The following is a 25,028-nucleotide window of genomic DNA, read 5'->3' on the forward strand; positions in this document are numbered from 1 at the left end:
TTTTCCTTGTAGCCTCCCTTCAAGTCCCAAAGACAACATTGTAGTTGTGGTCCCCAGAACCTCCATTCTCCATGTAATTATACTCAACCTCACTCTCATTCCACTCAATTTTTTATTGAGCCATTTCTGGACACAACTTTAAAATACTTTTCTGCATAGTAACGAACAGATTGTTCAGACCTGCCACCAACGCGTCACAGAACAAAATGGAACCTCTTGGTAGGGAGAAGAAATAATAAAACTGTGTTTATTTTGCTTTCACAAGATGGAGGGTCAAAGACTGCTTTGGTTTGATTCTCTGCTTATAACCTCGGAACACTGACTCTACAGGGAAAAAAAAATACACACACACACACAAAAACCCAACCAGAAAACAAAAAACAAAACACCAACAAAAACATTTCACTATGCAAAAAGGCACTTCCTTAGAGTAAGCAGTAGTACACCAAGTCCAATGTTTAGTAGGTCCCAAACGTCTGTAATCAGTCCCTGATATTGCCACAGTAGAGATTCTGTTACGGCTTTACAATCATGAGACACCATTTTACCTTCCTTGGCTCGTGGCTCACTGCGGTTTTTGTTGCTTAGCACAAAGAGCCCAAATCAGAAACAATCTTTAGAAGGAGAAACCATGTTCTACCGGACACATAATAGGCCAGGGTTGATTCTGTGGCTGCTTCTAAAGAAAGCAGTGTGTGTGGGGGGGGGGGATGAGTAGGTATAGATAGAGCATGATGTGAAAATATCATCTATTTATACCATTTATTGTGGTGAAGACCACTTGAACAGTCAGGAAGATCTGCTGCTTCCCACAAAGCTGTTCTTAAAGATGTTCAGTGCTTAGAGAGCTACAAAGATTCAAAATCCTGAATGTCTCCAGCATATGCCATAAAGCTGAGCAGAACAAAGGGGCAGCATGCGGTGGTTTAGCACTGATGGCTGGTTGAATTCCACCACACTGCTCTCTCACTCCACTGCCTCAAAGAAACGGGGAGAAAATAGGATTGGGGGAAAAAAAAAAAGCTCTCAAATTGAGATAAAGACAATTTAATTGAAGGGGAAAAAAGAGAAAAACAAACAAAGGCTGTGCAGAAGCAAAGCGAGAGAGAACAATTCATCTCTACTGTCCATTAACAAGTGATCTTTGGACACATCTTGGGAAGCAGGGCCTCAATATATGACACAGTTGTTCAGAAGGACAGACATTTTCATAACAAGGGCCCCTCCATATCCTTCTTCTTTCCAGCTTTTATTGCTGAGCGTGACGACATGCAGCATGGAATGCCCCTTCGGTCAGTTGGTCAGTTTAGATCAGCTGTCCTGGCAATGTCCCATTCCAATCTCTTGCCTACCCCCAGCCTGCTGCCCTTTTGGGAGTGGAGAGAGTTTCGTTGCCATGAGAGCACGGACAAAACATCAGTGCAATGTCAATGCTGTTCCAGCTAGATATGGAGAGCATAGCACTATATGGGCTGCTGTGGGGAAAGAACTCCACCCCGGCCAAAACTATGACACAGCATGACATATATATGTACACGTGTGGAGGTACCCACTGGAAGGGTGTTTCCAACAACTTCTTCATTCCAGAGCAGCTGCCTGTGCACAGAGCTCCTGCCTTGCCCAGGTGGTAGGCGGGTTGCTTTCGTTGCAGAGCAGCAGCAGCTTCCGGTCAGACAGCTCAGCATGCAAATAAACAAAAGGTGCACAATTTCCTAAGATCCCAAAGCCATGTTCCCCAGCAGACAGGGAACCGGTGTGGAAAAGTGATGGGCAATTTGGCTTTCTTGTTTTTATCCTCCAAGAAAAGAGAAATAAACCCAAGACAACCTGTGAAATGTTGTCACTGCACGCATATTCTTTTTCTCTTGGCTAAGTTGAACAAACCTCACCTTGCTTCTATCTGACATGGGAAACAGAAGAGGCCTCAGAAAACTGCAAACCTAGCAGTCATCTGTGTCACCCTCAGAGGACTTGCAGGTAGCACTCCTTTTAAGAGCTCTTGCTATGAGGCTTCGTGACACTGGAGATCCCACTGACTCGTGGTCATCAGAAGGGTCACTGGAGTACCCCACTCCTAGGGGTAAGAAAATCCTCCTACTAGAGGCAGAAAAGACTTTACAATGAGATCAGTGTAGGAGAGGGGATGGCCAATACTTTGTTCACCTCTGTCAATCCCACTGTAGTGTCAGCTCATGAACCTCAGAAAACCCCTTTAGGTTGTGGTGAGGAACAGGTGTAAGAAAGCTTCTGGTTTCCACCTTACTTTTACTTCTTGCTGCTCTTTCTCTGATATTTTTATATAATGAACTGTAAGAGCACCAATACATCCTTTTGGCTATCAAAGCAAAGGACAATTTTTGTGCCATCATACGTCCAACAAATTTGCCTCTATGGTGGAACCACCAAAGGCACGACAGCACCGTAAGAGTGATACACTAACTTTCTCCATCATAATTCAGTGAAATACTCAGAGGAGAAGAGTGAATCTTTTCACTGCACTTCTCCAGACCTCCCTGGAGAGATTTACACTCCTGCACAATGAAGAGTGAACTGCAAGAGGGCTCCTGAAGAAGCCCATCATAAATGGCTCAGTTCCTGGACTTGAATTTAGACAGTAGAGGTTTCCACCAAACTCTCTAACTTTGGGAATACTTGGAAGTATCACTTCTTTCCCTTTAGGATCAGTTTAAGCACTGAAAGATCACAGATGCAGTTACGGAAATTTGGTCACACTTACAAGCCCAGTGTAAAAGACAGTTCAGCTCTTCCTGTGTCACATGCAATCTAAGGCGTGATTTGGGAGAGCTCTCCTGCTCACTACAGGATGTTAATTTGCTATTACTAAAACACAAATCACTGCTGTGCAAGAACTCCTTCTAAATGATGAACTAAACTCAAATCCTCACATTCTGATTCATGTCGAATTTCCACGCAAGTCTTTAGACCTACAACACTGAGCAGAGACTCCAGTGTCCTGTTCTCTCCTTGGACCAGACATGAGAGTCTCTTCCATCAAAGTCCTCAGAAGAGAAAGGAATGAAAAGAAAAAGACATCAGCTTAGCCATTTCACCTTTCGTCTCTGTTTTCCTTTTTTTCTCAAGGCACCTCTTCAAGCACACACTTAACCTCTGTTCTTGGCTCTCCCATCCTTTTGTTGCTTTGAGTCAGTGACAAAGCATGAGATACACATTTCTACAAGGTCTCTTCCAAATTTGCAGCTACAGAAAGGAGTCTTATTCCAAGAGGTTTATGGAGGCTGCCACAAGTGGCCCGGCACTCACTCCTCATCCTGAGATTCCTCCACCTGACTGAGGAGAGCAGAAGGAAGGCCCTGCAGAGAACCAAAATACTGTTGAAATCAAGACAAAGAGCTGCACAGATGGGCTGAAAATACAGGCTCCATCTAAACCCCACAATGGCTTTTATCCTCAACTCCCAGCACCTTCACTTCATTTATCTGAGATGGAACAGTTGAAGGGTTGGGAGCTTCCAGGCAATGTCTGTTAGCTGATCCTTCGAGTCAGTGCCATTTAAAGTCCATCTTCAAGACATCATATGTGGCAGGGCAGAAAAGAGAATGCAGCTGAGCCAGCAAAGCCTGCGATGTGATCTCTAGCCTTGTCCCTTGGCTCTTCTTGTTCCATACATGCACAGCATAGGTGTTCTTCAGGAGTTCATTCAGCTCAGTGGAGCTGACCACTTCGAAGTATTTCTTCCAGTCCTGCCATCGAATGGGATAAAAAGCCTCTCGGGGCAGAGCACTCACCCCTTTGCAGCTCTTACTGCTCCGAAGACTCCTGATGGAACACCATTTCTTAAAGACACGCGTTAGGAGCTGTGGGCCTTGATGCCCCCAGATCCAGCTGTTGTAGTTCTCCACAAAGTCCTGCATACAAAGCTCTATGAACTTGTGTTTGGGTGTAAAGGACAGAAAGGCTCCATTCAGTACATACTTGGACTGGGTGCCAAGCACATTGGTGAGGTTCTTTAAGTTCTTAAGCACAATGAAGTCTGTGTCCAGGTAGATGCCACCAAATTTCCACATGATGGCAATTCTGCAGGCATCAGACAGGATGGGTAGGAAATAAGGTTCCCAGCGCTGCTGAGCCTGCAAATACCATTGTGCTAGAGGTGTCCCAGAGAATAGCTCTGGCAAATCCAAGGGACGAATTTCCACGTTGGGGAAGCAGCTCAGCAATGAGAAGCCCCAGTGGTTGGGTAATGAGGCATTTCTGTTTGCCAGGCCTTTCATGAGCACCACAACCCTTGTCCCCGGGTGCGTCCGGGCAGCTGACTCCACAGAGCACATGAACAGGTAATTTGGGTTGGTTCGTTCGGAGGTTTCCACAAAAAACACATCTCCTGGGGGAGGAGAAGGTCCATCAGCAACGGCACAGGGAGGAGACGGAACAGAGTGAGCACAGTGGATCTGAACAGGCAAGTAGGTTTGGTCCCTGCCCTTAGAGTCCTGTGTGATCCTCCAGTACAGCACAATGGAGACAAAGGACATGAACTTAAAGGCAAGGATGAAGAGAGCCCTGAGCTTGTGGCCCAGCACCACCCGGGTCAGCTTTAGCAGGCAGTTTGGCATTCTGAGCATTCTTGTTCCCATCAGAGCTTGCTCTCCCAGAAGAAATGCTGTGATCTGAAGGGGAAGAAAGCAGAAAAAGAGACAAGCAAGTCAGGAGACCACGAGCCACTGTACATCACCATGGCAGAGCTGCATATGTACTCTCCTGTATGCCAGCATGCTAAATTATGCCTTAAGGATGTTTATAAAGAAGTGTCCTTGCGTCTCCATTCCACGGCAGTGCCCACAGGTCCCCATCAAAATCCACAGACCCTATATGGATTCTTAGGATGTGTGGTAAAACACACTTGCACACCTACAAAGGAGCTCAGGAGGTTGGTGGCAGAAGGGGGAGCCCAAGAAACAACTCTCTGGGCTCTTCCCAGAACCATCACAGGTACCATCAGCCCATCAGCGGCCCATCTGCACAAGTTCTGAGGAGTGTAGGAGCACAGAAATGCAGAATCACCATCTTACACTATCACAGAATGGCTGAGGTGGGAAAGGGACCTCTGGATGTCTTCAAGTCCAACCCCCTGCTCCAGCAGGGCCACCCAGAGCAGGATGCCCAGGCCCATATTCAGGTGGCTTTTGGAGATATCCAGCATGGAGACTCTTTTCTGTTTATCACAAACCAAGATTGACCCTCAGTTCCCTGGATGCATGCTGTGCTTGCCCACATGCTTGCCACTTGTCAGGAAATACAGTCTTCATTCCATTTTATCTTCATCAGTCCATTATTTTCAAATCAGATGTGAACAGGAATAATCCTAGATACTAAGAATTTGGATTCTCTTCTGTCCTTCGATCTGCCATCATACTAATTATCCTTGAGCTGTGGCACCTGGCACTGAGTGAAACAGGGCTTTTGCGGTGTTTCTTTCCCCCAAAGTAGAACCACCTGACATCATTCCCCAAAACTGAAAACTCATCTAAAACCCCAGTGCTGTCATCTACTTCTGGCAAAAGGTCTCAGCTTTCAGAGTCATGGGACACTTGTTTCCCTTCCATTTATTCCTCAATAACCATCCTGCGTCCCATATTTGCTTTATACCCTCCTATATGCCCTTCCCCCCCCCCCCCCCCCCCGGCAGGCATTCAAGCTGGGACCTACAGTACTAATTCTGCTTTTACAAGCCTAGTTTGTCTGTCCTGGCCAGCCACCAAGTTTAGTTCTCTGAAGTCCAAAGCATGGATTTAACCATAAAGAGACATGTTGCAGCAGATGGGAGAGCAAAGCTGAATTTATCTCCCAGAAAGTCCAACTGTTTTAGCAATCTGAAGTAAGGCACGTCAGGCTCATGGGGTGCACGGGCCAGTTGAAGGGAACTGTGAGCAACATACCAACAGCTTCCTCAAAGTCTGCATAGTCCAAGTGATGCCAGGCTGTTAGTACTAGAAAAACAGTAAGGTTTCATTTTCTATAAAGAAAAAAAAAAAGTGAAATTGCAAAATGCAAAGCATTTTAGTGTCTCCTCTGCTTTAACCTCTGTTTCTTCCTTTGTTGTAAGATTTTGCTTAATTTTAGAAGAAATAAAATCAATTCAGTCCATCAGCAAAAGCAGGAGCTTTATGACACAAACTGAAAAGTGCAGAATGTAACAGGGAACGCTAAGCCTGCTACAGATAGCTACAGGTCAGCTTAATAATAGAACAGGACCTTCCACTTGAGATTATTCATACTTCAGTTGAAAAAGAAAATCTTAGCTGAGATTTATCTCAGGTTCAGTTTTTCCTCCATTTGAAGGAGCGTTCAACACCCTGTGATTCTGCAGCACATCTCGATTCCCTCAGTGTTTGCACACATCATCTGGCTGGCAGCACTGGGCTCTGTCAGGCTTGGGAGCTGCCATGTCACAGGAAACAGCCCTTCCCTCCATCCCCTTTCCTTGAGACTCCAAGAGGACAATGCACACTTTCTTCCCATGTAGCTGTAAGAAATGGCAAGACCATATAATCCGCCCCAGCTCTGTTCTCTCCCTCTTCTCTCTATGGCCCCACTCTGGTTCAGAAGGAAGAAGAGCACACGAGCATAGGAGACCTTTCTACTCTATGGCTTTTGCCTCCACCATTTGTTCCAAGATGACTGCTCATGAACACTTGCAGCTGGCCAGTGCTGGCTCTTCTCTAGAGCGCTGTAAACAGGAAAACGCCAAAGGGCCAATACAGCAATGCAAGTATATGCCTCATATATAGTATAGTCTCATGTATGGAAGTGGAAATGCTACCCAAGTTACACTTACACGGGTTTTTATGGTTTTCCATGTGATCAGTAAACCATTTGCATCCCAGCACAGTGAGCATACTGCTGCAGGTAGGACAGTCTTGACTTGAGGAATTCAATTTCATTTTATTTATTACCAAGTACCTTTTTTTTAAAATTTATTACCAACCAACTTTTCTTTTAATTACCAATTCAGCTATTGAGCAGAAGAAGTGAAACAGTTTAACAAATAGTTTGGGAAGCACCTTTCCTCTCTTTTCCCAGGCTTCTCTTCAGCCCAGCACCTCTTTCTCCCCTCCTGCCCCGTACCAGCTTCCTTTCTTTTCCCTGCTGCTTACACTCAGTCTGACCCAGTTCCTTTGGTCAGCGCACAACAGCTTATTTTTGCCACTCTTTGCATCTTATCTTTCCCACCACTGCTCCTTGCTTCTTACAGCTACTCTGCCCAGGCCTCCGTAGCCTGCAGTCCCTCAGAGCGTACCCACCCTGGCACAATCTCTCTGCAGGACACAGGGACATCCCCATCCTGGCATCGATCACCCACCAGCCACAGACCCACAGGCATGTCCCTGCCCCCATGCGGTACCTCCATGAGCCACAGACCTTCAAGGTATCCCTGCCCCAGCTTGGGTTGCCCGCATGCCACAATCCCTCAAGGGTACTTTCTCCAGCACTACCTCCTTCAAGGACAGCACCTCCACCCATGTACCCAACAATGTCCCCTCCACACCTCTCTTCCTCGTCCTCCCTTCACTCTGGAGACATCTCTTTGTGCATGTGCTCACAGCTCCTTTTGCATGCCCTCCAGTGTTTCCTCTCACGTCTCCTCTGCCTCCTCACATCTTTGCTCATGTCTCCTTTTGCTTGATCTCATGAAGGCCTTTGTTTGCCTCCTGCCCCTTGTCACCTTTTCAAATCCCATTCTGTGATTCCTCATGTGTCATCTTATGCCTCCACGCCTGTGACTTCTGTCCATAGCACCTATCTCTGTTTCTTAAACACACTTGGGCAGAGGTGCCATGAGGAGCTGACGGGTTGCCATTTTGGTGTGCAATGGGTTGTTGTCATGCTCGTGGCCTCCTCCCACTCAGCCCACCCCTGCAGCTCCAGTTCCTCAGAGCCTGCTGGTTAAGTTCCTCGTTGTTTTTTTTTTTTTCCCCTGCAAGGGAAATACGCATTTGGATATTGGCTCACCACCTGTTGAGCAGTTCTGCACCACCGGTGCAAACAAAGAAGTCATATTATTGCCAGCGAAGGTTACTGCCCCTCAAGAGGCTCATGTGTTTGTTTCCTGTTGTGGCAACATCCGCTTCCCAATGTTCCCTCTACAATAGAAAGTCTTTAAACAAATAAAGTACATGAGAGACCGTAAGTTCACATTTACATTTACCTACTTGTAGTGCAGAGGGCTTGCCAGTTAAACCAATCTAAGATCAAATTTCCACAAAAGGGGGATTTGTTCAAGTGTCTAAGGCAGAAAATTCAGCCAAGTGAAGAGCAGGTGGGAAAAACAAGCAGTTATACCTTTTTTACAATCACATCCAAACACAGTTTCTATTTAAATGCAACAGCACACAAGCTTGTCTTGATGCTGATCTGGGCCTGCGATAATGGCTCAGCAATTACAAACAAATGTGCATTTGATGGCTTGAAATTCCAGAATCTTACATGCAATGCTAATAGCACAAATTCTCAAAGATGCTGCAGTGTCACTGGCCCCAGTTCTACATGACATACTCTGCCGAGTAATGGTCAGCTGAGTAATAACAATAGCTGGAATACGCTTTGCCCAGACAACATGTCTGGCCGTACAAATGGAAACCTCTTCTGCAAAATCTGGTCGAGCCAAACACGCTTAATGAAACTTAATTGTTCTCCTGATCCACAGTGCTCATTCTGCAAACATCAAAATAACTCCAGATACTGTTTTAACAGCTGGATGGTTGTGGCTTTTTGGCATTGATGTGTATAAAAGTATACCACCACAGTGGGCTGCTACTTAATCACAGAACTACAGAATCATAATCACAGAATGGCTTGGGTTAGAAGGGGCCTTAAAGCCCACCCAGTTCCAACCCTCTGCCATGGACAGGGTTACTGCCCACCAGCTCAGGCTGCCCAGAGCCCCATCCAACCTGGCTTTGGATGGGGCAAAAAGGGATGGGGCACCACAGTTTCTCTCAGCAACCCATGCCACTGCTTCACCATCCTCTGAGTAAAGAATTTCCTTCTAAATACAACATGAATCTCCCCTTTTTTTAGTTTAAAACCATTCTCCTTAGACATATCACTATCAGACCATGTAAAAAGTCTGTCTCCCTCCTGTTTAAAAGCTCTCTTTCCTGTTTATACGCTCCCTTTAGGTACTGGAAGGCCACAACGATGTCTCACTGAAGCTTTCCCTTTTCCAGGATTAACAAGCTCAGCTCCCTCAGTCTTGCGTTGTATAAGAGGTGCTCCAGCCCTCTGAACATCTTTGTGGCCCTCCTCTGGACCCGTTCCAACGGCTCCACATCTTTCTTGTGCTGAGGGCCCCAGACTTGGACATGATACTCCAGGTGAAGACTCATGAAGGCAGAGCAGAGAGGGACGATCACCTCCCTTGCTCTGTTGGCCACTTTCGATGCAGCCCAGAATACAGTTGGCCTTCTGGACTGCAACTGTTGGCTCATGTCCAGCTTTTCATCCACCAGAACCTCCAAGTCCTTTTCCACAGAGCTACTCTCAATGAATACTTCCAGTGTGTACACATATCTGGGGTTCCCCTGACCCAAGTGCAAAACACTGTACAAGTACATTGTACACTTGAACCTCATTAGGCTCACACAAGTCCACTTTTCAAGCTTGCCCAGGTCCCTTCCGATGGCACTATACCATAACACACCTGAAGCCTTATGCATTTCAATCTAAATACCTGTCACTTATTTTTCCAAACACCCGATACCCAGTATATCATAAGCACAGAATATCCAACCCCTTAGCAACAAGATCAACTGCATTTCATAAGGCTGTATGCTTACTGCTTCTAAACTTGGGTGCTGCTGAACTGAAATGAGCTACTGATAACACCTCTGCTGTACTCAAGACTACCCAAAATACAACCATAGATGCTTTAACAAACCCACAGATGGAACTCACTTTCACAATCTGCAATTCAAAATCTCTGGGCCTTAGGCCATCTTTTAGCTTCACAAGGAGATGCTTCTGCATTCACGCAACTTGTTGCTTTTTAAGAGGTTAAATACGGTATGAATACTATTCAGCAGCACATCTGTATCTGCCACCAAACTGTGCAAGGACAACCTTTGCTTAAGGGTCTATCCACAAATTGGGCCAGTGTGTAGGGATGGCGTGCCTTACTGATAGTAGCTTTCATTTTACTTGTAGGCTCTGTTCTTTTCTGCATTGTATTTTGTACCAGATTACTGTGTGTTTCCCTCCTTTCTAAATCAGTACAATTCATGTGTGCTTTACCTTCCAAACCATCCCAGAAGCTCCAGCATTGGTCCCACATGGCTGTGAGTCTCCTCCACCTCAGGCACCAGGTGGCAAGAGAGACAAAGCAAGCGTGGCATAGTCTCACTCCTAACAAGCCAGAACCGGCTGCAGGCCAAGGGCATTGGTGGCTCATGTCCTTATGCAGGTAGGCTGAACTCCTAAGGACAGACCCCTTAAGCTACCTGAATGGTGGTTCCCTCCATCCAGTCTCAGCAATACAAAACAGGCCTGGCTTTTGCCCAAGATGGATGTGCCGAATGTGCTCCTCTGTTTCTCATTCTCCTCTGAATGTTCTCTCTGTTTCCTTTTTACTCCCTAAGCAGATGAAGCTTTGCTGGGACATTGATGGGCTTGTGACACGACGACATCAGCTCCAGAACCCCTCAACACACCACAGCCCTCACACAGATTGGCACTGAGGTGAGGTTCTGTCCATCGCTCTTGCTTTGTGACAGTTGCTGACATTACACCTGTTTCCAAGTGAAGCCACCACCCAAAATAAGATCTGTGGATCTGTTCTGCAAACGGAGTGACCAACAAAGTAAGGGAATTCATATGTTTGGGCAAGAGTGCCTGAGAAAGACAACCCCACATAGGCTCAGAGAAAAGGATCTGAAAGCCAGAAGACACAGCAAGCGGAAGACTTTCACACGCATGGGAAGTGCATGCCGTGAGGAGCTTAATGATAGTGTGCGAGGACAGAAGGAGGTGGAAGTGTTCCCAGTCTCTCCTGACAGCACATGCTAGGACACGATGCAAACCCCAGCACTGTAAATGGCAAGATTACTCCATGCTGTACGCTACTGATGCGGTCTCATCCCCACATGGAACAGGTACAGCTGCGTGGTTTTATGCGCTAGTTGCAACTGGCAGGCAGCACCTTACCTCTGTGGTTATGTCCAAATAAACATTTAGATGGATAAAGAATTACACATAAGTACTTCTTGCCAAAGTATGGGTTGATATCAAAAGGAAAGCAAACCGGCAGCTAATTGAGCTAATTGCAGCTGAATCCACTCCCTTCCTCCTCGGGCTTTTCTTTCACGCTGCTCTGCCCCTGCCATGCCCAGCCCTGAATGCTCGAGCACCGTAAAGTGAATTCTGACGAAGGATTTTATGTTCTTACTTGTTTGCTCCACTGGTTTTGCTCCACTGCAGAGTGAGACAGGCACAAGCAGTGGCACAAAGGGAACTGCCGCAAGAAGCAGCAGTCAGGTGGCTGCACTGTTACGGTGGCACCTCACTTAGCTCAGTGGCATCACCAAATTGCATCCCGAGGCTTCACAGTGCCCAGCTGCTGAACCTGGCCTCATGAGACTGCTGGCTTCTTTGGAGACGCTGTCTGCTAGAGTCTGCCAGTGCCTTGAGAGCCAGTGGGAATCCAGAGAGAAGGGAAACGTGGGTAACAGCCATGAGCTGCACACCTGAAATCAACTCAGGGCAGGCAGGTATCACCTGGTATCTGATGATCCTCGAGGATGAGTACTGCTTTTATGCTGACGGATGATGAGCATGAGAACAGAAGGGCGTTCACGTTGACTTCCCAGTCATCGGTTCTTCCTCAGAACCAGTGCCTTGAGAGACACCCGGGATTTATGCAAGAGCCATAAAAATGGGGAAATCAAGCTCCTAAGATTTGCACTTCTGGCTTTCACGATAACAACAACAGTCATAGTGCTAAGCTGGCAGAGCTTGGCAGAAGCTGGGGTGGGATGTGGGCAAGATGCAGAAACATCCGGCCTGTGCTGAGCAGCCCCTCGTGCATTGGGAAACAACACGCCGGTTTCTTAGCCAACACTGTGGGACTCACCATCTTTCAGCAACTTTCCTGCTTTCAGGTCATTAGGTAAAGGAGTTACTCATTTCTTCACAACTGCTCTGCCGGGGCTCTCTGCCCCTACCGCCACAGCAAGCATTCCCACAGTCCCTCGTGAGGCTCCGTCCCTCTTCTCCAGCCCTCCCTCCAGCCTTAGCCCTGCTGAAACCCCACCGCTTTCCAGGTCAGCTGTCAGTCCACGAAGGCCGTCTGAGCTCCCCCCTCACGAGCTCTGCTGTTTCTCCCTCTGGGTCCGGGCCAGCTGCACCCCTCCCGAGCCTTCCTTCGCTCCTCATCTTCCCACCGCGCCGCTGCCCGGCAGCGGACCCGGCTGTCGGTTCGCCCTTCTCGGGTTGCGCGGCGCCTTTCAGCCCGCACGACATGCGGGCACCGTGCGCGCAGCTCCTTCGGAAAGCGATGCCCGCTTGGAACACGGACGGATCGCAGGGAACGCGCTGCAGAGGGCTCGGCGCAGCGGGGGGAGGCAGACCTCTTCGCCCGGGCTCTCCGCAGCACTACGAACGGGCGGACCGCGAGCTCCAAGCAGAGCGGCTCCAGCCCCCGGGCAGCCGAGGGCAAAGCTGCGACGAAGAGGGATGCCCCGCGTCCACGGGAAAAAAAAAATCCGCCGCCGGAAAAAAAGACCCCGAACATTTTCTCGAATTCCCCCCGTCGCGCCGGGCGGGTCGAGGCCGCCGACCCCGGGGGCAGCCCCACGCCCCGTCCCCCCGCGACCCCTCCGCGCCTCGCTCACCTCCGCGCCCTCCGGCGGCGCCTCGGGGCCGGGTCGGGTCCGGGACCGCAGTCGAACCCGGGCCGGGTCCCCCAGCCGCCGGCCCGGGCAGCACCGCCCCCGCCCCGCCCGCCCGCAGCCTCCTCTAGGCGGAGCGGAGCCGCCCCATCTTGGAAGAATCACGGTGAGCTCCGTGTTGGGATGTCGGCCTGCGGGGCCGGGCGGGCGTTGGGGCTGCGCTGAAAGGGGTCGGGATGCAGAGCCACGCTGCGGGGAGAGAGCAACAGGAGTCATAGAAGCATTACGGTTGGAAAAGACCTCTAAGATTCTCTAGTCCGACCGTCTGCCTACCACCAATACTGCCCGCTAACCACGTCCCGAACTACTACATCTCCCCTTTCCTTAAACACCTCCAGGGACAGTGACTCCACCGCCTCCCCGGGAAGGCCCATTCCAGTGCCTGACCACTCTTTCAGAGAAGAAATTTTTCCTAATATCCAATCTGAACCATCCCTGGTGCAACTTGAGGCCATTTCCTCTCACTGTTACCCAGGAGAAGAAGCCGACGGCCACATCGCCACTACCTCCTTGCGGGGAGTTGGAGGGAGCAATAAGGTCTCCCCTGAGTCTCCTCCCGTCTGAACAATCCCAGCTGTGTTTTGCATATTGCAAAACGGGAGAGCTTTTTACCTTCCCTGAGGTGGGAGGCAATTCTGCTCGACTCATTCTTGGCAAATGACTGCTTCACAGGTTCTCAATGAGCACGGATAAAAGGAAGAGTGAGTGGCCTTCGGTTTGGAACAGCGCCGCTGGCACAGCCACGGGGGGACATCACTGGTGTCTTCTGGAAGCAGGTTGGCCAATAAAAGGGGTGATGCAGGCAGAGCTGACCAACCTAGAGCTCAGCCCCAAGCCTGTTAGCCATGCCCCCAGCGCTGCTCCTGGTGACTGGCGTGTCACAGCACGCCGTTGCGTGTTACAGAACAGCACACCCGCCAGAAACATTTCCACAAAAGCCATTTTGACATTCCTTTAACAAAACAAAACCAGAAATGTGCGTTCCCAGGACTGAGGAAGTCTGAAACCACTTCACTTTTCTTCTTTTCCCAGAAATCACATTAAACTGCTTCCTAACACGGGGCCAAAGTGGATTTCAAGTTATTTTTCACTGCCAGAGCCACCACCAACACTCTGCCTCCCCTGGCTGCCCCAAGGCCAACATTCAGAGGACAGGGACATGGTGCACTCAGGGGGACCCCTACGGTGCACATGGCAGAAGGAGAGTGGGGCCGCTTGTTGAGGGGAGCTCACAGGTGGAACTCACCTGCGTGATCGCATGGGGCTGTAGGTTGCCTCCCTCGGTGAGCCCTTTGACCCTACAAAGGGACTGTGGCTCGCTTGGCCAGCTCCCCAGGCAAAGGAAGGAATGGGCTGGCTCTGCTAGCAGGCACTCACCCCTCCAAGTGGAGTTGCCGGAACGAGCAGTGTTGGCAGACACGGCAAATCCCTTTTAGAAGCATTAGCGTGGTGCGGTATCGCTTTTATCGATGGGAACGTGCCAAATCAGCGCTGCCAATGAGTCAGGGGTGGTTACAAGCGGTGCGTCCAGCAGATGGGTTAGAAATGAAAACACGATAAGAGAAGAGCGGGAGCAGCACGGTACCTCCAGGAGAAGATGGAACCTCTGCTGCATAATCTTAAGCAGAGGTTAATATAACTCTCTAATATATAACTCTCTAATAATAACTCTCTAATATAATAGCTCTGCTACTGTGGGCATATAGCCTCCATCTGGAGTAAGGGCCAGAACCCTCTGGCTGGCTGAGAAATGGTCCAAACACGTCTCTGCTTCATGCTTGCCTCCTGAGGTTCGCTCAGGCCAGCAATAAACATGAGCAAGCGCACCGTGGCTGTACCTGGCTGCAGCGAGCTGCAGGAGGAGCACTGGGCTGTGTGCAACACGTGGATGCTTTCCTGAATTTCCAGGGAAATTCTGCAGCTGGTAATGATGGTCCAGAGCCCCATAACCATTGCACAGCCGCCAGGGCCAGCAGGAGCTGTGCATCCCACTGCTGTTGCCAGCACCCAGCGCTCCCCTGCGCCTGCTCACGTCCATCACCCCCTGGGCATCTCTGTCTCCATATCAGGAGAGCAGCTGCACGCAGTAAAACATCCATGTGTCTCACAGCTCAAACTATAGTGGGATTAAGATGGAATTAATGTGTCATCTAACGAGGGCAACTCCTCACCACGCCCCAAGAGTGGTCCTACTCCTACAGGAACAAAGGTCAACGATGAAGCCTTTTGTTTGATACGGTCCTTAAGGATATTTGTTGATTTAAATATTACACTCAAAATATAAATTACTCTTTAGTCTGAGGCTATTAAGGAATAAAACACATTTGGGACTCCGTATGTATGTGGATGCAGAAGGTCCATTTTCAACAGTCAGCCCAGCTCATCGTTGATCTGCTGCTGCTGCAGGTCCCAGTGCACCTTCCAGAAAGAGAATGGTCAGTTGCACATACTGGGGCTTTAGTGCATCGTTACCAAGTTTCTTGCTGATGTTGATGCAACACAAAAAGGACCTTTGCCATACTGAACAACACAGGATATCTGGCACTTGTCAGGATTGGTTCCTAATGAGCTGCCTCCTTTTCCCACTGGCAGCATCACTGCTCTGGCTATGCTGGGCACAGAATTGTAAAATTGTAAGGGGCCTCTGGAGAACACTGAGTCCAACCCCTGCTAAAGCAGGTTTCCTACAGTAGGTTACACAGGAAAGCATCCAGGAGGGTTTTGAATATCTCCAGATAAGGAGACTCCGCAGCCTCTCTGAACAGCCTGTTCCAGTGCTCCATCACCCTCACACTGAAGAGGTTCTTCCTTGATGCCCAGCCTTCCTAAGCACAGGTTTGGGACCTCGGCCCTAAAGACCATCAGGCACTCAAGCACTGACCCTGCCACATGCTAGCAGTGCCATGTGAGCCAGAGCACCACATTGCCTGCACAGGCAGAGCTGACCTGCTCCAGCATAATGGGGTATGTCAGCATGGCTGAAAGACCCACCGAAATGGCAGAGAGAGCACTGTGACGAAAGACTGTCATGGTTAGGCCTGGTTTCCTCCCCCCGAGGCAACCAATGCCGACAAATAGCACTTATCAAGTTTAAGGTAAGTATTTAACTAGGGAGAGTCCTTTTGTTCCTACGCAGAACTGGTCACCCTGATGGAAGTTTTCCTGGTCTCAAGCAGGCTATGGCCAGCTGCTTGGGATTAGGGACCATTTGCTGCTGCTTATCCTCCCCTAGAGGTTTAGTGGCATGAGAGGAAGACGAACTATCCCTCCAGTCTGCTGCTGCCTGTAGACTGCTAGTCATCCAGTGCCTCACCTGGGGCCCAGACATCAGCAAGCATTGCTGGTTGGGTTTTCCATGCCTCCAGAGTAGGTGAAGTTCAAAGCAGATTTCCCATGTCACAATTCCCATTTCCCAGCTCCCTCATTTCAGTTACAGAGCGTTGCTCTGACACATGTTGGCTCTGAGTGCTGGATGCCAGCAGAACATCCACGTCCTGGCCAGAAGCCGTGTGGGGGGGGTGGACTTCAGCCACGTGGAGAGACCTGTCCCAGAAATGGCCCCGAACCATTGCAGGCAGCAGCTCACCACAGCTGGGAGCTTCGCGGCCCTGGGGTGATCCCATGTGCCATCACAGTGAGCAGGTGGCCAAGGTCAGCGGCTGTCATGCTGGACTGGCCAGGACATTCCTTCCAAAAGCCACAAAAAAACATGGGATCCTTTGAGGCGTTGATGGGAGCTCTAAATGCCTTCCTTCTGTGGACCTTCCTCTTGCAGCAAGTTAAAAAGCTGAAAAATACCATAATCGGGAGCAGTAGCAGTTTTCAGCTTCTCATCCCTCTCCCCCACACCCTCACAAGTCTTCTCCACACCTGTAAGGAAAAGCAGTTTTCTGAATTAAAATGAGGGCTTCAGGTCCTTACTGTTTTTCTCCTTATTAACGCAGCGTGGCAGTGGTTCTGCGGTATGTGGGCTTCAGGGGGTGTTGGGCTCCAGCTGGGGGATTGCGACATGCACGGGAAGCGGGGACCCACCTCTTTCTGCTGTGCTCTGGAGCAGGGATCAGCTCAAAGTGGCTCTGAGATCACTTGTAAAACGCCGTGCAGGTCCGCAGGCCGTGTTTTCTTTCCATTCCCTGTAATGCCAGGGGAGTATCTTGCCAACGAGCCTGAGGCCGTCTGGAAAATGTCATCCAGCGCATTATTTCCCTTGCCAGAGGGATATTTATAGAGAGCAGAAATCATGTTGTCACGATCCAAACCTGTCAGGGAGGGCCCACGGGAGCAAAGCATCTCCCCCAGCTCAGCAGGATTAGCCCACACGGGGATACCGATGACAGCAATTTCCCACCCACCAACTGGGTTTTCCTGCTTCTCCAGGACCCCACCTCACTGCACTGCCCAAATTCACTGTGCCTCATGTATTTTTGCCTAAGCTGGGATGACCAACTGCTTGCATTTGGACAATAACTTGATTTCAAATGAGTTTCTCACAGAAAGCGAACCCCTTCCCCTTATCTGAGCAATTTAACGCTTTAAGCATAACAGACATAATGAAACACCGCCCTCATCTTCTGGGAAGCACAATTCTTTGGGTTCTGGCCAGCTCTCGTCACAGGCTGCCTAAATTTATTTTTGTAGAAAAATAAACATGCATCTTTGGTAGGCAGACGTTTGCACATCTAAATCACCAGAATGGTACCAGGGCCCCCTGTGACACTCATCGATAGCACTCACTGCAGCCCAGAGAGGCTCCACAGTGCGATGCTATGGCCACGGCAACAATCCGAAGAGCACACCACTAACCCATGACAGCCAGCATCTCGACAAATGCCCATGGCTTGGTTATGGGAGGGTCACCAGGTGGTTGTTTTACCCCATGCTTCCATTCCATTGAGGTCTTATCATTTCAGTGAGCGTAGGACATTGAGCCTTGGTGTGAATCCTCATGGGAGATGAAGAGGAATAGGAGGGATGTGCAGCTCTTTTGGAAGATGGGCAGACCAGCTGACCAGCTGAGCTGGGTGCCACCAGCACTCACTGTTCCACAAGGCCACATTTTTTAGAAAAGAGCCACCTTTGCTTGGTGAGGCCACAACGAGCCAGTGTTGGCAGCAGTAGGGCTTGTGGTTACCAAGGTGTGGTCAACACAGGGAAACCCAGGGAAGTGGGAGGAGAGCAGGCAGGAAGGAGGATCCCCTGAAGAAGAGGTACACTGGAGAATCACACCAGTGGTCAGTCGTCTGGAGCTCATTACAGGAAGTATGACTGCTAACCCCAATGGTCAAGATGTGCCACTGTCACCAGCCCAGGGCAAGGACAGGGAGAGAGACCATGTAGACTCAGGCTGGCAGAGCCGAGGAAACTGGGAGTGAGCAATCATTACCATTGACCTCTTCTCCCTGTTCAGCAGTGGGTAAAGTCAGAAGCAACAGCGGAGCCTGGGGAACCCAGCCCTCCATTCAGCCCAGGTGAATGCTGATGTTGCACAATGAGGTCTTGCATTTGGTGCAGAGAGAGAGTGAGGCAGACAGTGTGCATGGGGCTAGGAAGGTGAATTATAAAGCTTCAGCAAGAGTAGAAGCTCCAGAGATGCAGAGCTGAGGCAGAACAATACTGCGACGCAGCCATCTCCCACCATCCAAACAACTCAGCTACTTCTGAAGGCAGGTGATGGAGAAGGTCACCCCAGGCCAGGTCACCTTCAGCTCCCACTCTGTACAAGAAATGATTGCAAATTGCATCTGGTTCCAGTGTCAGCTGCCCCACACATGGGACAGGGATGGAAGGTGGAAGTTGGAGATGGAGGTAGGAGCAAAAATGAAGTCATTGAGATAAGGAGGGCAAAGAAACTAGGGAGTGGCCAACTGAAACAGGGCTTACACTGGAAAGATCAGCTGGCCAAGGTGGAATGCAGACACGCTTCTACAAACTGAAAGTCTTATTTCTAAGACGCAGAAGCCAGGAATGTCTGATTTTACCCCAGAATGTTGACATGACATTTTGAGTTTTTTGATGAAGAAAAGACAGTCCATGGGACATGATCACAGTCAGTGGGACTTCACATATCACAGAGGAACAGCAATGAACACCCTGTGTAGCTGAGTCTACAACAGATTAAGGAAAGTCTTGAGTCAACACAGATGAAAGCAGGCTGCCAGCGGTTCATGTTCTCAGAAACTACGAATACAGTAGCACCTATCAGGAGACAGCACCTTTTCTCACCTTTTTTTGAGGCAAGTTCCTCTACCAAATTGATCCTGCTGAGTTCAGGTCATCTCTGTGGCCATACTTCATGCATGCTTTCTATGTCTGTGCTGTGTTCTATGTGCTGTGACTGCAAAGTCACAGCAGTTTCAGTTATCGAGAGACAGAAATATTTTGAAATCTCAACAAAACAAATAGAACAGGAAGCCATTTTAGCCAAGGCACCACAGTGCTGCTGTATGTGTTCCATGCAGACTTGCCATCAACCCACTGTGTGCATGCACCTTCCCAGAAACTCTCCAGAAATCAAGAGCGAAACCCACCTGGGCAGGGCCTGCCTATCACTGACCTCTGCTTTTCGGAGCTCCAGTACAACCTCCTCATCCCACCCAGCTTTTGTCTGGAACTGCTCAAAACCCACGTCCCACCACCGATGCTTTCATCTGTAGCTTCACTTCGTTCCCATACTTTGGCAGCATGCATTTTGTATCAGAAAATGGTGCCTTGGGAGACATTGGATGGAGCTGCCTGTTCAGGCCAGCGCTAGGCTGGTGTTACTAAGGAGTATTAATGCCGTTAGACAACAGGGGAAATCAAAGCACCATAAATACTCACAGTGTCCTAAAGATTTACCTTCATAATATTGAAAATAATTCTGAGAAAGAAGCCAGAAACATTTAAGTGATAGAGGTGCTAAGAAAAATGGATTAGGACATAAAAAACAACAGTATCTCGTAACTGGAAAAAATGATTGCTTAGAGATTACTGCAAATAGAATATAAGGATATAGAATATAGGATATCCCTTGCTGGAAGGGACCCACAAGGATCATTGAGTCCAAATTCTGGCTCCACACAGGACCACTCAAAATAGTTTAGGCAGGAAAGGAATGGAGTGGGGGAGTGGAAGAAAGAGAGCCTGATGGGAACGGACATGACAGAAGGCAAACATTTCTGAAGGACACAGCTCATGGTTGTCATAGCTGTGGTGAGAAGGAATAAGAGATTTTAAAGGCAAGGGAGTGAACAGGGAAGTTTCCATAAGCCAATTTTGCCTATGACGTGGTTTCTGGGTCTGCGGCCCCATAGCTGAGTGCTTCACATAACAGACCCCCATCTGCTACTCCCATCCTCTCTTGGCCATCCCTGCCCTCCCCCTCACCTGGTGCAGTCCTGCTCCTTCCCCCTGCCAGCAGCTGCACAAACACGTCCAGTTCTGTTTTCTAGGCCAGGAGCGGTGAGCACCTCCCTTGCCTTAGCTCTGCGCTGTGTTCCCAGGCACAGTCTGGGGGCACCTCCAGCTCTGGATAGAAAGCAAACAGGAACTGAAAAGTTGCCGACCAGCGCAAACAAAGGCAGGATTGGGTGCACCGGAACACGCGGGCAGGTGTGCTCAGGGTGTGGGCTCCCATACAAGAGTTTTGGAGCAGGATGCAGGCTTCTATTAGCAGTATTTTCCATCCATGGTCAGCATTTGCATGTGGGGATGCAGTAGGGTCACGGCCCCACTTCTAGACCACGTGTGGCAAACGTGTGTAGGGCCACGGCTGCAGATGCAAAGGACTGGGGCTGCTCGCTCTGAGCAAGTGTTGCTTTGCTGCGGTTAATCCTAGCTTGCCCCTCTCCAGGGAGGGAACCTGCAAGGAAACGAGCCCAGCAGCGACGTGGGAGAAGGGCTGTAATGTGCCCTGTGCATGCAGTGAGGGACAGGCAGGGGGAAACATAACCCAAAAAAGAAATAAAAAAAAATCAGAGCATGATTTTTCCATCACAAAGTACTGACTTGATGCCAACAAAACGTTTTGTGGATTTCAGGCTATTTGTGCCAAAAAACAAACGAGAAAATTAAAGGAAAGAATCTGAGAAAAGGCAATTTATTCTGATCAGCCTATTCGGTTCTCATCTAACTGTATTTAAAATGTTCCTCAGCTGAAAAGTCCTAGACAAGGAGAGGAAGAGGGCAATGACTGAGGTGAGGGAAAAAACACTGTAAAAACTCACTACTAATTTCTGTCAGTTGCCTTTATCAGAACAACATTTATGCATTGGCTATAAAGTTTGCACACACATTACTTAATATTTCTGCCAAAACTATGTTTTTCTCAAACCTCTCCCATGCCTTGGGGTGCATGCTGGCTCCTTTGGACCTCACGCCCTGCACTTCTCATCTGCTCTTCAGCTCTGCAGGTTGAGTTAGCAACTGTCTGTAGAAAGCCCTGCTGTTGCCCACCAAAGCCATGGGAACTTGATGCTCTGGCAGTGCAGCTCCTTCCCCAGCTGCTTGGGCAAGAAAGTTCTCACAATGGACTCTATGGCTTCATTCCCACGTAGTGCAGCAGCGGTAGAGGAAAGCTCAGAAGGCCTCAGGAAGAAGCACGCTCCAGGGTGTGTGCTGTATAAGTACCAGTGGGGTACGAAAACACAGGTAAGAGATCGTGGGAGATAATGACAGAAGGAGTGCAGTGAGCAGCAGGTTAGGAAGCTGTGGGACACTCCTGGGACACGTGCTCAGTCTCACCACAGCTGAAAACAAGTTAGTGCCGGGCGCCCTGTACAATTGTATTCCTGATCGCTCATGGAAACATCAGCTGTTCAAAGACACACAAGATAATGGCTGTGGGGAAAACGCTACAAGAGCTTCCGGAAGTGTCATGGCAAGGCATCTCTCAAGAGGCACATAACTGAGCATAAGGAAGAGCTGAAATGGCACCTCAGTGCGTAACCATTGGATTCAGTCTGGAAAGGCAGTTAAAAACCCCTAAGTCTTCACAGTAAAACCCCTCCACGCACAAGGAGGCCACGAAGGCCCTACCTCAGGCACACCTGTGGGCTCAGCACGGGGCACTGTGGGAAGTTTCCAGAAGCCAATTTTTGCCCACGATGCTTCATTTGGCAGACTCAGGCCTGATACTCCCATCCTCTCTGGGCCATCCCTGTCCATCCCTTCACCTGGCACAGTCCTGCTCCTTTACCTCACCAGCAGCTGCTGCCACAAATGCTTCCAAGTCAATGCCCACCCGTCCAGTATTGACAGTTTCCTAGGCCAGGACCAGTGAGCATCTCCCTTGCTCTGTCCTCTGTGTTCTCAGGCACATTCTGGGGGCTCCTTCAGCCCTGGCTGGGCAAACAAAGGCACGTTTGAGTATACCAGGACGTGCAGGCAGGTGTGCACATGATCTGCTGTGACAGAAAGCCCTGGGCATGGAGACTGGAGGATGTGAGGCCAGGCTGTGCCCATGAGGCACAGAAGGCTGCAAACAACCACTGTCTCCAAGAACGAGCCATCCACAAAGACAGAAGGACTCCAGAACTCAGTCAAGCCATCACACACGCCTGTTGTAAACCTGAAGGCCAAAAAGGCAAGGAAAGAGGGTGACAAAGTGTAGCCCCAGAGCAGGAAAGTGTCACGTACATGGTTTGAAGCCAACAAAAACCACTTCCAAACCCAGAGAGCTATTACACAAGCAGCAGCACCTGTTTTATCGTAGTAGGGCTTTTGGTTTGATGCCAGTTATTCCCTGTGGCAATGAGGTATTAAAAATTCACTCCTTAAGGGATTTTTGGTCTCAGTTAAGATTCTAGCCAGAAAAATTCAGCTGTAGCCTTATGTTTCTTTCATTTTCTGATGTCAGAATACACCAGAGACAGAGAAGAGTGGCATTTATTACTGCAAAGCAGTCATCTTCAGATACTGAAAACAAGTACCTGCAAATGTGGACTGGAAAACCTATGCAATCCAGCCAGTTACAAAAAAAAAATAGCCCACTCATTTCCACGTGGTCAAACCTACTGTGCATCTCAAAAGCATGCAATTACTGCTTCTGGACCTCTCAGCATTGCTCACATTTGTAATTGCATCAATCATGAATTATTACAGCACCAAGTAATTTTGATATAAACAGGAAAGATGAAACATTATGAGAACATCACGTATTGCCAGAAAGCAATGCAGAAATTTATATCAATATAATGAGAAAATGGAAAAGGAGAGCAGGTGCCCTTTTCAGTGCCTGGCTACTATACATCAGAAATGCAGCTCTAAATCAGCTTTTCAGTGTGATTACTATGCAGAGTAATAAGTGTTATCTCAAACTGTAAGCTTAATGGGCTGCTTATTGACAGAGCTGCCTGATCAGTTAGCCACTGTGTAGATCTAGAGGATAAAAATATCTGGATAACAAATTAAATGCATGAAAACACTGGCAATCTCCGTTTCCTTCTCCCTCCTTCGTTTTCAGTAATAGATCCTGCTCTTTCCCTGCTATGGTCATGTTTTGTCAGGCAGCTGGTCTTTACAGATGGTGAAAAAGGAGTTTCTCCTAGCAACATCACTGTGTCAACACCTTCCCCTTCTATGCACCAAAGCTTTGATGCACGGAGAGGATATTTTCAGTGCAATGGGATAGCAACACATTCATCAATATAATCTCATTCTAGTATACACGGTGTTTCTGATCAAGCTGTTCTGTGAGCAACCCTCCAAGCACTGTACCATGTTCGTCTCCCTAAGGATTTTGTCCCCATAAAAATTACAGATATAGAAGCCGAGATAAAGCCACATCAATGTTATAAATAAATAAATGCTGTTTTGTATCAACTGACTCCTAAGTTGATGAACCAATGAAGAATATGATTTACAAACTTCAGGCTGCAGAATCGTCTGTTCTCATGCTATAGGATCCTGCAGCGTAGGATCTCCATGTTCCCATCACCAAACTTGCCTCCTGCTTACCCACCCTGCTGTGTCAGCACCTTACAGACACTCTTGCTGTATTGTCTTCTCAAACTAGCCTGACAACAACACAATTATGTTCCCCATTCTTCATCGTGGAAAACCACTCTTCCATACCAACTTCCTGTTAAAACATCCTTTTGAAAGCATATGGGATTTCAGTACATAAATGATGGGGAGTAGATATCTGTATTGTTTGAGTTGGAGTTGCTCTATGGGGCCCAGTCCAGATGCCCACTTGTAGATACTTCCAGTGCCCTTGTGCTTGTGATTACTGACACAGCACTGCAGGATACCTCCACCTTTTGGTGTTCAATACAGTAAACAGGCAAAGGAATGCCATTCAAAGAGCAAGGTGCTTGTAAGTAGGTAACTGATGTGAACATGGTAGCCGAGGTACAGACATAGCTACTTTTAAGATCAGAACATGCTCTTAGACTAACAACATGCAAAAAAAAAAAAAAAAAAAAGAAAGCTACAAATGAAGAAGTGCTGCAGAGCTTCAGTACTGAGTTGCAAACCAACCTGAGGTAAAGGGAATTTCCAAATACTGCTCCTTTTCTTACTTTCTCTCTAAAAGCAGAGAGGCTCCTGAAGAAGTCTTGCAAAGCAGGGGCATAACTGCTCTTGTTTGATTTGCAGGCAGGATACAAAGCCCTCTACGAGCCCCAGAGAACCACAAGGCCTCCTCAGGCCTTCTGTAAGACAAGGCCTTCCCTATTTTCACATCTGCTTGGTAAGAAAGCAACAACACTTACCGTGTAAAGCATGAGTGTCCAACCTTTTGGCTTGCCTGCCCCTCACTGAGTGAAGACAAATTCTCTTGGCCACATATAGAATATATAATATAGTTAATGTATATAACTAACAAAACTTATATATTTTCTTATTTAAACACTGAAAAAAAAAAAAAAAGAGGGCAAGAAAACCACAAAACTAGTGGGATATTCGACTTCGTTTTTGGGAAACTAATGCACCAATACCCGAGTTGATAGCAGTGGTTGCAATTCTAAGTGAGTTCTCAAGGCATTCATCAGAGATTTGATCTCTCAATCTCAGAGATTGATCCCTGATAGCAGCTGATCACAAATGTACATACTGCCAAAAAGTGATGACATGAATAAGGCATGACTGTGAAGCAGGGGATATTTTTCTCTAGTAAGATAGGTTTTG

The 25,028-nt window shown here is 48.4% G+C and overlaps 1 protein-coding gene across 4 annotated transcripts; it reads right to left on the bottom strand.

Annotated features, from left to right (window-relative positions):
- Window positions 1-220: 220 nt before the first annotated feature.
- On the bottom strand, window positions 221-20,410 carry A4GALT (alpha 1,4-galactosyltransferase). Of its 4 annotated transcripts, XM_040697581.2 has the most exons (3): window positions 12,104-12,952; window positions 10,270-10,811; window positions 221-4,646 (listed from the first exon to the last, which is right to left on the bottom strand). In XM_040697581.2, exons 2-3 carry the CDS (start codon window positions 10,279-10,281, stop codon window positions 3,522-3,524), a joined length of 1,137 nt encoding a protein of 378 aa, XP_040553515.1. In that variant the 5' UTR covers window positions 10,282-10,811; window positions 12,104-12,952; the 3' UTR covers window positions 221-3,521. The 4 variants fall into 4 exon arrangements, with proteins under 4 accessions (XP_040553515.1, XP_040553531.1, NP_001278740.1 ...); XM_040697597.2 differs by lacking the exons at window positions 10,270-10,811; window positions 12,104-12,952 and adding an exon at window positions 20,286-20,410; NM_001291811.2 differs by lacking the exon at window positions 10,270-10,811 and having other exon boundaries at window positions 12,864-12,952.
- Between the last annotated feature and the right edge of the window lie 4,618 nt (window positions 20,411-25,028).

Source organism: Gallus gallus, chromosome 1, assembly GCF_016699485.2.
Source record: "Gallus gallus isolate bGalGal1 chromosome 1, bGalGal1.mat.broiler.GRCg7b, whole genome shotgun sequence".
NCBI lineage: Eukaryota > Metazoa > Chordata > Aves > Galliformes > Phasianidae > Gallus > Gallus gallus.